Source organism: Arachis hypogaea, chromosome 7, assembly GCF_003086295.3.
Source record: "Arachis hypogaea cultivar Tifrunner chromosome 7, arahy.Tifrunner.gnm2.J5K5, whole genome shotgun sequence".
NCBI classification, from domain to species: Eukaryota; Viridiplantae; Streptophyta; class Magnoliopsida; order Fabales; family Fabaceae; genus Arachis; species Arachis hypogaea.
The window spans coordinates 81202614-81214644 of NC_092042.1; the positions used below are offsets into that span (position 1 = coordinate 81202614).

General features: G+C 30.2%; 2 protein-coding genes across 7 annotated transcripts; one reads left to right on the forward strand and one right to left on the reverse strand.

Annotated features, from left to right (window-relative positions):
* On the forward strand, positions 1–2817 carry LOC112703742 (probable polygalacturonase At1g80170). Of its 2 annotated transcripts, XM_025755322.3 has the most exons (9): positions 1–642; positions 712–843; positions 953–1123; positions 1220–1240; positions 1323–1530; positions 1785–1866; positions 1953–2061; positions 2161–2277; positions 2452–2817. In XM_025755322.3, the coding sequence occupies exons 1-9, from the start codon at positions 406–408 to the stop codon at positions 2746–2748; spliced, it is 1374 nt and encodes a 457-aa protein (XP_025611107.1). In that variant the 5' UTR covers positions 1–405; the 3' UTR covers positions 2749–2817. The 2 variants fall into 2 exon arrangements, with proteins under 2 accessions (XP_025611107.1, XP_025611108.1); XM_025755323.3 differs by lacking the exon at positions 712–843 and having other exon boundaries at positions 254–642.
* On the reverse strand, positions 847–6058 carry LOC112703744 (peptide deformylase 1A, chloroplastic). Of its 5 annotated transcripts, none has more exons than XR_011864284.1 (7): positions 4541–6058; positions 4359–4448; positions 3707–3774; positions 3330–3631; positions 2020–2672; positions 1370–1540; positions 847–1229 (listed from the first exon to the last, which is right to left on the reverse strand). XR_011864284.1 is itself a non-coding variant. In XM_025755324.3 (4 exons), the coding sequence occupies exons 1-4, from the start codon at positions 4868–4870 to the stop codon at positions 3391–3393; spliced, it is 729 nt and encodes a 242-aa protein (XP_025611109.1). In that variant the 5' UTR covers positions 4871–6058; the 3' UTR covers positions 3076–3390. The 5 variants fall into 5 exon arrangements, 1 of the variants encoding a protein (XP_025611109.1); XR_011864283.1 differs by having other exon boundaries at positions 2020–2898; XR_003154686.3 differs by lacking the exon at positions 2020–2672.
* Positions 6059–12031: the final 5973 nt, after the last annotated feature.

The following is a 12031-nucleotide window of genomic DNA, read 5'->3' on the forward strand; positions in this document are numbered from 1 at the left end:
GAGAAGCACAAGTAAAACAAGAAAGAAATTTCAAGAGAACCAAAAAAAGAGTACCAGGACTTGTATTATTTGTATCATGTATGGACTAAAAATAATAAGTGGAGATTGTGAGAGTACATAGTAAGGAACTTTCGTCTTTCACGATTATTGGGCACAAGCCAAAATATAAGACCTATATTTCGATTTGTCTTCTAAAGGAACTATGTCCAACTATATTAGTATTAATTAGTGAACATAATCATTGCCCAAGTGAATAAGTGATACTTAACTTTATGTAGTGTCATCTTAAAAGCAGGTTTGGGCCTCACCTAAACTCGTGTAACAATTAACAAAATGTCGGTAGTCTTAGATTCTGATTTCTGAGTGAATGATTGGAAACCAAGAATGGCCTGAATCTGACAGAGAATGAAGAACCTGGGATATTGTTCATCCTCAAAAACAACAATCGTTATCTTCATTCATGTGGTAACAATACTTGTCACTCAATATCTCACCCAACGAACAGAAGCCTTTGACCCTCTTATCCAGCTGCCACGTTCCACCTTTACCAGAACCAGAACCCGAACTCGACCCAGATCTCGACGGGTCATTTCTGTCGTTGATTTTGCTGCTAAAGGGGATGGCCTTCATAATGACACCCAGGTAATCTCAAAGTTGTTTTCTTTCAACCCCATTCCATATTTGGTAACCATCTCTTTACCTTGTTTTTAGTCATTCCTAGAAGCTTGGAAAACTGCTTGTTCTTTCCCTGGGTTTGCGAATGTTGATGTTCCATACGGGAAAACTTTTCTTATCTATCCAGTTGACATTGCTGGGCATTGTAAATCAAAGATCACATTAAGGGTATGCACAAATAAAGAATCAAATCTCTCATATACACATGTAAATCTTAGCATCTGCATAGACTACACACACATATGTAAGACGTTTTATCTACTTGATGTTCTTAAAGATTTTAGGTACAATAGTAGCTCCAAAAGACCCTGCAGTATGGAATGGCTTAAATCAGCGCAGGTGGCTTTACTTCCATGGGGTGAATCACCTTACTGTAGAAGGTGGTGGAAGCATCAATGGAATGGGACATGAATGGTGGGCCAGATCATGCAAGACCAACTCCACAATTGTATTGCCTAGCTCCTTACAACCTTAAATTCATGTTTACTTCAAGTCTAATCATCTGGGTAACTGAAAGTGTCTTCAAAATGTGTCCTTTTTGCAGCCATGCCATCCTGCTCCAACGGTTAGTGACAGTTATTTAACATGGAGGTAGTAACATATTTATTTGGTGCCTGGTATGAAATGAAACCACATTTACACTGCAGGCCCTTACTTTTCATAAATGCAAGAACCTGAAAGTGAAGAACCTTACCCTGTTAAATAGCCAGCAAATGCACTTGGCATTCACTAGTTGCATGCGGGTTGTTGCATCCCATCTTAGAGTGTTAGCACCTCCTTCAAGCCCTAATACTGATGGAGTCCACATTAGCGTATGTAAGGGTGTTGAGGTCAGAGATACTGTAATTAGAACAGGTGTGTTGGCCTGAAAGAAAAAGCTATTATGATTTCTTTCTAGGGTAATATTAACATGTAACTTTTGATTGTAATCGTGCAATTATTAGATAGTGGTTCATGTTTTAGATTAATATACACATACCAATGATTGGAATTTGGGACATGCGGAATGTCATGCATGTTACTTTGAGGAAAAATGGTACAAAGTACAAAGTATGCACTCTAGTAATTTGTCAAAAGAAAATAATTTGCTGCATAATGTTTGGTTTCAGGAGATGACTGCATCTCAATAGTCCGAAATTCTTCACGGGTGTGGATCAGAAACATTACATGTGGTCCAGGCCATGGCATCAGGTGAAAGTAGTTTTCATTTCCAGTTCACAAACACATTAAGAATAAGAAGAGAACAAATGTTAATTGACACTGGATTTTATTTTCAGTATTGGAAGCTTGGGAAAATCAAATGTATGGGAGAAGGCGCAAGATATATACGTTAATGGAGCTTACCTTTCCAACACTGACAATGGGGTGAGAATCAAAACATGGCAGGTAACTTTCTTCATCTCACATCTCACATTTTTCACCAAGTTATATATAACTTCCCCCATTTCATACTCACACAAATCTCTTGCCTGCAATTTTTATTAGGGTGGGGTAGGTTTTGCATCGAAGATCACGTTTCAGAATATTCTTATGGAAAATGTGTCAAACCCAATAATAATAGACCAATACTACTGTGATTCCCAAAAACCATGTAAGAATCAGGTATGTAATTCTTGAAGGTTCTAACTCTCATTCATTTGCCACCATTGTGGATTGTTTTCTGGTAAAAACCTTATGTGGTTTTGAAATATGGTATGATTTGGGGAGCAGAGTAACTGCATAATCATCTTATCATGATCACTGGAACTGATAGCTTAATTCTTGTACTGACTGCAGACTTCAGCCGTCAAAGTAGAGAGCATATCCTTCATTAATGTTCAGGGAACTTCAGCCACAAAAGAAGCAATTAAGTTTGCTTGCAGTGATACATCTCCATGTGAAGGATTATATCTGGAAAATATTTCTATTGTATCAGCATCATGCTCCTTCATAGGAAACACATCTTCTTACTGCTGGCAAGCTTATGGCTCTACTCAGGGTTTTGTGTACCCTCCTTCCTGTTTGTTAAGCAATGACAATTTCATTAAACAGAGAGTGTCATTAGGATCAAAACCTGCTCCTGAATCAATCTGAACTTTATTTGAGTACACGATTTCGCAGACAATGATGAATATTATAGAGAATCCACAGAAGTTACATTTCCATCGATGACTATTCTCCTTAGTGTCTGTTCTTTTCTTTTTGGTAAATTCCAAGAATCTGTTCGTTATGTCCATGAATTCCCTAGAAATCGTGACTATTAGATCACAGATTTGGACTCAACCTTATATGCAATAACCTTCCCTTCTTTTTTTCCATTAACTAACAATAAACAATTTTAAAAAAATTATACCAATTTCATGCATTGGAGTGCTAAACAGTACTTCATCCTCGTAGGATCACAAGGAGAACACCAAGAAAAAAAGTCAAAAAACTTCCATAGTGTGATAGTACATAATCCAAGTACATTGTAAGAATACAACTTATAGAGAAGATAGACACCATCAGAGTTTTCCCAAAACTTTTCTAATGTAAGCTATAACAAACTTATATCTAGTGAATCAAATAAAAACAATGAACATATTGTAAGAGAAATTACTGCAACATGTAAACAAAACTTATTCTGAAACTGATACAATATTTCTAAGCCAATGAATCTTACAATAAAATCCAACCTGTGTTGACAGCCTGATCATCAGAGGCAGCAGCTCCATTCAACTTGAGCCCCCTACGAGGTTAGCGGGAACCAAGTTTTGGGCAGGCACAGGCAAGAGGCAAGTCCAGGTTTTCGGCAGTTCTGAAAGTTTTAGGTAGCATCTTATCAACATAGAGAGTTCCATCCAGATGATCGCACTCGTGCTGTAAAATCCGAGCCTGCCAACCTGTAGCATTTATTTTGATAGGCTCACCATGACGATCATAACCCGATACCTCAACATTGAGGTAACGCTCCACAACACCTAGAAATCCATTAACACTGCAAAAATAAAGATGAAAACTATGTTAATAGTCCAATGCTAAAAATGGATAACAAGAAGTTATTGGGAGACACCTCAAGCAGCCTTCAAAGAAAAGGGCTGTCCTGTTGGTCTTGTTCTTTAGCTTAGGATTCAAGATAACCTGTCACGGACAAATAATAATAATAAGAGTAAAGTGACAATTAGGTCCTGAAGATTTCGACTTTAGACTAATTAGTCTCTAAAGAAAAAAAATACAATTTTGGCCCTCCAGGATAGCAAATGGTGGACACATAATGTCCTTCTATCAATTCATCAACTAAAATTTCATGGTGATGCTTATATATACTGTTAATTACTTTGATGTGCCTATCTATGAAAGATAATCACGTGAATAACAACTTTTGGAGTAAAACTTCACTTGTTTTCATAGGATTTGTGATAAATAGAGGGCAGTTGATAAAGAATATATAAAAACTCAAAAGATAATAAATGCTTCTCTGTCCAAAACTAAATCATTTTCATGCTCATGTTACAGTAACAAGCATGCACTACTATAAATAACAAAATACATAGAATTTTATTTTGTTTTGTACTATTGTAAAGGATCTAATTTTTTTTTTTTTCAAGAACTAATTAATCCAATGTCAACATCTTTGAGAATCTAATGATCACTTTAATAATAATAATAATAATGCATGATTGAAGTAAGAGAGCTTAATGAAAAAAATGTGAATTTGCTCACACCAAGAGATCAAAAGGTCTTCTATCTTGAGCTTCAGCCTCTTCCTTAGTGTCAAGACCAATATATTCCTCTTTATCTTCCAAAACAATTATCTTCACAGAATCAACGAAAATTAAAACGAAATTACTAAGTCTGGCATTGAGATTGTTCATAGAAAATGGAAGAAAGAGAAAGTTAGGGGTACCCTAAAGGGGATTCCAATCTGAGGAGCAGCCAGGCCAACACCAGGGGCTTTCCTCATGACCTTGATCATGTCATCGATAATACTCTGCACTTTTTCTGACTTTATCTCCTTCACATTCACTTCCATTGCACGCTCGTGCAGAACCGGTTCTCCAGCTTTCATAATGGAGGGCAGTTTCGACTTCTTGTTCCTTTCGAGCCCGCGAAACCACCCTGACCCTGCTTTGGAGCTCAAACATCTCGCCAACGACGTCGTATCTGAGCTCCGTAGTAGTGATATGGGAGCTCTGTGCGAACGGAGCAACCACAACCGCTGCACCACCGCCCCCATCACCTTGTAGGGACCGTACTGTGGTGGCGTTCTTTTTTTTATCTGTAATTTTGGGCTGAAAGCCCACTTACTTAACAAAAACGGGTGTTAGGTTAAGGGGCTTCTTTTTGGGCTCCAGAACGTGTCACCTTTTAGATGGGCGGGCCCTGCAGGATATGCAAACCCCAAGGAAGTGAGGAACTATGGCGAACAGTGGAAGGCAGCATATGATTTTTCTTTTTTCTTTTTTCAATTAAATATGAAAATGGCTCTTTACAAAACTATAAATAGATGAGTAAATGAATAAATGGTCAAACTATTTCTTGAAATATCACATGTTTTTTAAATGGGTCTCAAAAAAATTATTTTAAAATTTTTTTCTTCAAATTTGAAGTTAATTTTTTTTAGTATTTTTATTTTTATTATTTAAATTTTTTCAAATATACTATGATGTACGGACATGGGACATGATACGATATGTGACACGTCGACACATGAATTTTAAAATCTTACATAACACGGAGACATGCATACATATAAAATATAAAGTATTTTTTAAATAAATCGTAATGATATTTGATATTTTATTAATATCAAAATATAAATTAAAATTTTTAATTATTTTTAATGTCTTATTTTAATTATATCAAGCATTTAAAATATTTTATTTTAATAAATAATAATATATTATATCTAAATTTATTTTAAGAATAAGACTAGACACGCATGTTGGATGAGTGTTGATGAGTGTTCGGATATGACAATTCAACAAAGTGTCCGTGTTTCATAGCAAATACACCAAATAATAAAAAAAATCTTTTTCTAACATATTAATTACACCTAAATAAACTCTTAAAAATTTTGAAAGACGAATTTTAATATTTTATTAAAAAAATTTGGTAACCAATTTAGAAAAAGAATGATTTTTTAGAAAGTAAATTGATGCAATTGTCTACTTAAAAAAAAAAACAATAACTAGTAGATCAAATATATCTTCCTTCAATAATGATATGAACAAAGCAACTAAATTTACTGATTCCTTTGATTATGAGGTGCCAGAATTATGTTTTTTTGGGGTGGACAGGGTTATGAGTAGATGATGATATGGTATGATGGCTTTGTCTACATTTGAGTTGAGTGAAGTTTGCTTCCGGAAAAGGAAAAATATATGCTTGTTTTGAGATTGAAATCCTGAAGAAGCATGTCCTTGTTAACTCAGGAGGGATTCCATAACATAACGAAATGAATATGTGGATATGGATAAGGAATCGGATCTCTATCTTGCGTTTCCTTGGATAGAATCCAAGTCACTTTCACGAGACTGAGCCCATTCCCAAGAGCCATTCAATTATATACCATCGATTCTGAAGCCGTAATTTTTATTTTTATATGGGTATATATAAATTAAGGATTCTGCTACAGAAATAATGGATTATTTATACAATATGTACAATAAACTATTGAATTATAAAATAAACGTTTCTTATGCTATTTAGAATAGCCATTCGAGTATTAGGAATAATATGTACAATAGACTATTAAGTTACAAAATAAACATCTCATATACTATCTAGAATAACTATTCGAGTACTAGGGATAATAAATATCTTTCCAAAAGTTTAAACTGATTTTGGAATTCATCAAAAATCGAACTCTTGACTTTTCGAATATAGCGCTCTAATATCATATCATAATATCACTCATCTCAAAAACTTTCAACTAATAAAAAAAAGTAATACTAATGATTATATCCCTAATATTTCATAAATCTCCATAAATTAAGAAGCCCATGTGGATGTAGGATTATGAGGTGCCCATGCCTCTAAATTAAAGCCACGCATGGGCATCATTACATTATTATAATATGCTTAATAATTGGTAAGCTTGGTGCATGCAATGAACCTATCTAGAGAGTCCAATAATTTATGCTTTAGGCAGGCGGGTAAGGTGGGTGTGCCAGGTAATGAGCTTTCCCAATTAGCACTAAGAGTTGAATTAACGTAGCATTATTATTGTTACTTGTCTCGCCAACCATGGCGCTTCCGAATTAACAGGCACTAATCCGTGTCTTAAGCCGTAAGATCAAATTAAATGGTCTGCTTCACATTTGGCACAACCGTGTGGGACTATATACTTCGAACTTCAATAAAGGCGGCACACCCTTACCGCTTTGACTTTTAATTTTCTCATTGGAAAATAAAAAAGTCATGATAAGTGACTATATATATGTTATTTAATAAGGTTGAATTTAATGATATGTATTTAATAAAGCTTTCTTTACACAATAGATAAATTGGTTTTGGGTCACCAAGGATCGAATTTTTAACGTTTTAAATTTAGCATTTTAATACTATGTCATGATATCATTCATCCCAAAAATTTCGTATATCTTTAATATTTCCTAAACTTTCATTGTACACATTATACAAATATTCTATTAGTTTCTCATACTTTTCCATTGTTTTATTTACTAAGCTTAGCATAACCGACCGGGTAGATATTCTAAGCACTTTTTTGCTTGTTACCATCTTTTAACTTTCTCAATTTTATAAACTATAATATATAATGCTACATATAGCTTTACCTATATAAGGAAGGAAAATGTGGTGAAGCATCACATAAACACTACACAGAGGGCTTTGAGATTTTTCAATTAGAGAAGCAAGAATGAGAAGGACTAACTATGTTGAACCTTCAACTTCAACTTCATCAAGGGACAAGCAGCAAGCTTTTTCAGATGAGAAAAGAAAGGAAGGGACAAAGACAGCATCATCGGAGAAGAAAGAGAGCGGGGAAAAGAAGCTAGAGAGGAAGAACACTGAAGATATAAATGCCAGCGCTGATGCCTTCATCAAGAACTTCAGGCAGCAGCTCCTTATTCAGAGGCTCCAATCCATTGAGAACTATGAACAAATGCTTGCAAGGGGACTTTGATTAATGCAATATAATTATATATCATCATTAATTACATATATAAGGTTGTGTATGCATGCATATGTATGGATGTATCATGAATATATATTTGTACATTTGTTGTTTCTTTATTTGTTCTTTAATTAGTGCACAAGCAAGCAGGGTTTATTCCCCTGCTGCCAAAATGGAGCATCATGATGATGATGAATGAATTGAAGCCTTGACTGATGTGTATCATTCATTTATTTGGCTTATCATTAATGAAGAGTAGTTTATATATATAAATATACCTTGTTTTTTCTGCGATACAAGGATTCAATCATCAAACAAAGTCCTTCATAATGGTTTTCTAAAGCATTAGACTTTTCATTATGGCACAGAGATACATAAATCTTGGTAGAATGGATAGTCATTTTGTTTCTAGAACGCAACATATAAATCTTAGTTAATTGCTTGTGTTAGGTTCTTTTCTTAGATAACATTTTGCCTTTGATGTTCATTGGTAGAATAAAAGATCCATATTCAAAAAAAAAAAAAAACTTTACGATATATGAAGAATACTTTAAATTTAAAATATTCAAGAGCGAAATTTAGTTGAGACAATGGAGGATCATGGCTTCCCAATTTTTTTATAAAAAAATTAGTAGTACTTTTTCAAAAAATAACAAATAGTTTAATTGGTTATTCGGATTTCGCAATTCTCTATTCAACAAGTAATATTCTCTCTACCTTTGAGTTCAAATATAAAAAAATAGATATTATTTATTTATTTAATTTAATATTATTTTATATTTTACTGTTTATTTAATTTAATTTTTTATATAATAAAAAATATTAGAATATTCAATAAGTATTGATATTATTGTATTTATATAAAGGGATAAAAAAATTCAATAAATATTATAAATTACTAAAAAATTTAGTTCTCATTCAATTATAGAAGATTTAAGTCATTAAAGACTCGAAGAGTACCATTATATTATGGAGGCCACTCAGATAAAGACGCTTAAAACGTCTTTTTTTAAAGATGTTTCTATGTTGTGTTTTAATTGATTTCTGTATAATTTATTCGGTGTTCCTCATCACATATTATTAAATTCCTCAAAAGATTTTCTTTCCAAAAACAATAAAAAGCATATCACATTCATCAATATATATATATATATATATATATATATATATATATATATATATATATATATATATATATGTAAAACAAGCTCTTAAAATTTTTATAAATAAAAAAATAATTAATTTTTATTCGTATAATATATAAAATAATTACTATATTATTATTATATTATAGATTAAAATTTACTAATTTAAATTTTATTTTTATTTTTAATATAAGCATTAGAAATAAATAATTTTTTTATAACAAGATGTAATATAACAAAATATATATAATATTAATTAGTTTTTAAAAAATTCTGAAAAGATGGTTTTTCTAATAAAGTGTTATTAAAAAATTAACATTATAAAAACTAATTTCAACCAATATGATATAATAGGTTATTAAATATATTTAATACAAAACACATTGAATATAAATTTTTATTGAGTTTAAATTTTAAATAATTTTTAATTGAATTTCAAATATTTTTATTTTAAAGAGTTAGAATATTTTAACATCATTTTTTCGTATCTTTTTAATTGAGTCTTTGATTTTTTAAATTATAAACCTTATTTATAATTAAGAGTAATGTTTTAACACCACCAATTAGTCACACATATAAAAATACAATAACAATTCTATTGTCATAATTATAATCTAACTTTATAAGCAATACAATACAATAAAACTATATATAATTAATATAACTAAATTTTATCTACATCTATAATCATATTTCATAAATAATATAATTAAATTATATTTATGTTTATATTAAAATATGAATAAAAATATAAAAAATTATCAGGATGGTTTTCGTTCATAATTTTTTTATTATTTTTATTGTGAAAAATTTAATTATTTTAATAATTAATTATTTTTTAAAAAGATAATTAAATAAGTAAATAACATAAAAAAGTCTTATTAAGAGTAATTTATTTATATATAATTAAAAAATAATTGAATAATTATATACGGTAAAAAATTAATATTATTAAAAATAAAATTAAAAATCATCGTTTTTTTATTTTTTCCAAAATTTATCTACAAGTAATTCTATAAATATTTTACGATGAATAAAAATATTAAACTCGTACTAAAATTTATTCTAATAAAATTTATTTTTATTCTACTAAACGTTAAATAAACTATTGAAAAGAATTTTGTTTCCTCCATTAGAGAAGAATGATAAACTTCCATACTTCTATTATGTTATGGCAATAATTTGGCCTGTTATTTTTTAATAATAATAATAATAATAATAATAATAATAATAATAATAAAAAAAAAAAAAAAAAACAAGTATATCACAGTAAAAAAGGAAGCACGTCACCAAATAATTTATCAACCAAATTATATATAAATCAAATTGATAATATGAGGGCTAACACTACAAAAATAGATAACAAGGTTAGGGACTTACAAAACATTTCTTAAGATCATAGAAAAAAACGTTTATATTTGTGTGATATATAAAACAATTATCATATATATATATATATATATATATGAGCAAAAAAGGTCCAATTGTTTTAAAGTAAAATTGTCTTTTAATATTTGATTAAATGTTCTTGTATTTAGTATTTTTTTTTGCACTTCCTCTTAGTTAAAAATATAATCATTATAATTTTTTAGTTATTATTGCTAGAGGTGTTTACAGATGGGATATGGCTAAACTTTCGATCCAATCCGCACTAAACTCATTAGATCAAATTCGATATTCGCACTTTTTATGTTTGGATCAGATATCAAATATATCCATAAAATAAAAAATATTAAAAATTTTTATTTTTATAAAAAAAGTCAATAATTTTTTTGTTTACTTTTTTAAACATATTTACTTCTATCTAATTAGAGTGTGGATCCGATTCGATCCAATCCAATTACAGATCATATAAATACTGTGAATTTATATGGATATGATCTAATCTATGAACACCCCTAACTACTACTATAGGTTCAGTATTGCAAAAGAATGCTTCTTTTATTATAAACCATTATTAGATCTTAATTACCATTAAAACAACTTAATTGTCACAAAGAGATAATACTTGTTGGTCTCTGAAATTATGTTCATATTTCAATCCATAGTTGTAAAAATCAAACTGGATCAGCTGGTTCGACCGAAAAACTAGTGAACCAGACTAGAACCGGATCCTGGTCCGGTTCGATTTATTTTTTAGACCGTTTAAAGAATAAAACCGGTGTGAACCGGTAAGAACTGGTGCAAACTGGTCTAACCGAACTGGTCTACTTGAAAAAAATTTTAAAATGTATCCACAAAATCTCGAACCAAAAACCTTGGAGCAAAAGCAACCTCTACTTGTCACTTAGCCATTGCACTTCTAAGTATTATATTTAACAAATACTAATTATATAGTATACATAAATATCTAATTTAATTTAATTTTTGTTTTTTTCTATTTTTAAAATTAATTATACTTTAATTATATACCATTATTAATATAAATATAAATTTCACTAAAAATTTATTAATTTACTTGATCTATTTTATTGCTAGTATTGTGATTAAGGTTATTTGTTTTGATATTAGTATTAAAATCTACTGATATTATAGTTAGATGATAGGTTTTGTGAATTATTATTTTTTATTGTGTCAAAATAAGATACTATTATAGTATTAAAATTTTATGGTTTTCTTATATTAGTTATTTTTAGAAGTTGAGACTTGATTCTTCATAAAATGTTAGTGAAGATATCTATTTCAAATTTTAATTTTAAGTTTTTAACTATTTTATATTTTATATTTACGTGAGACCAGTTTTATCGGTCTAACCAGTGATTTATCGGTTGAACTAATAAACCAGTGAACCAGTAACTTGACCGGTTCGATCACTACTTCGGTTCTAACAACTATGTTTCAATCTAATTTCAAAAATTTCGATTTACTCAATTTAGTCTCCCAACTTAATAGTTATGACTCACATTAGTTCCTAATCTTATTTTTGTCACTGTCTCACAAAATCGTTAACGACATGCTGAGATGGACTAACGACTGCTACATTATACATTCTAGCGACTATTTGATGTGACAATTGAAATTTTTTTACCTTATTTTTTTAACTAAACACTTAAAACCCTAATATGAGTCACAAATACCTAAGTTAAAAAACCAAACTAAGTAAATTGAAACT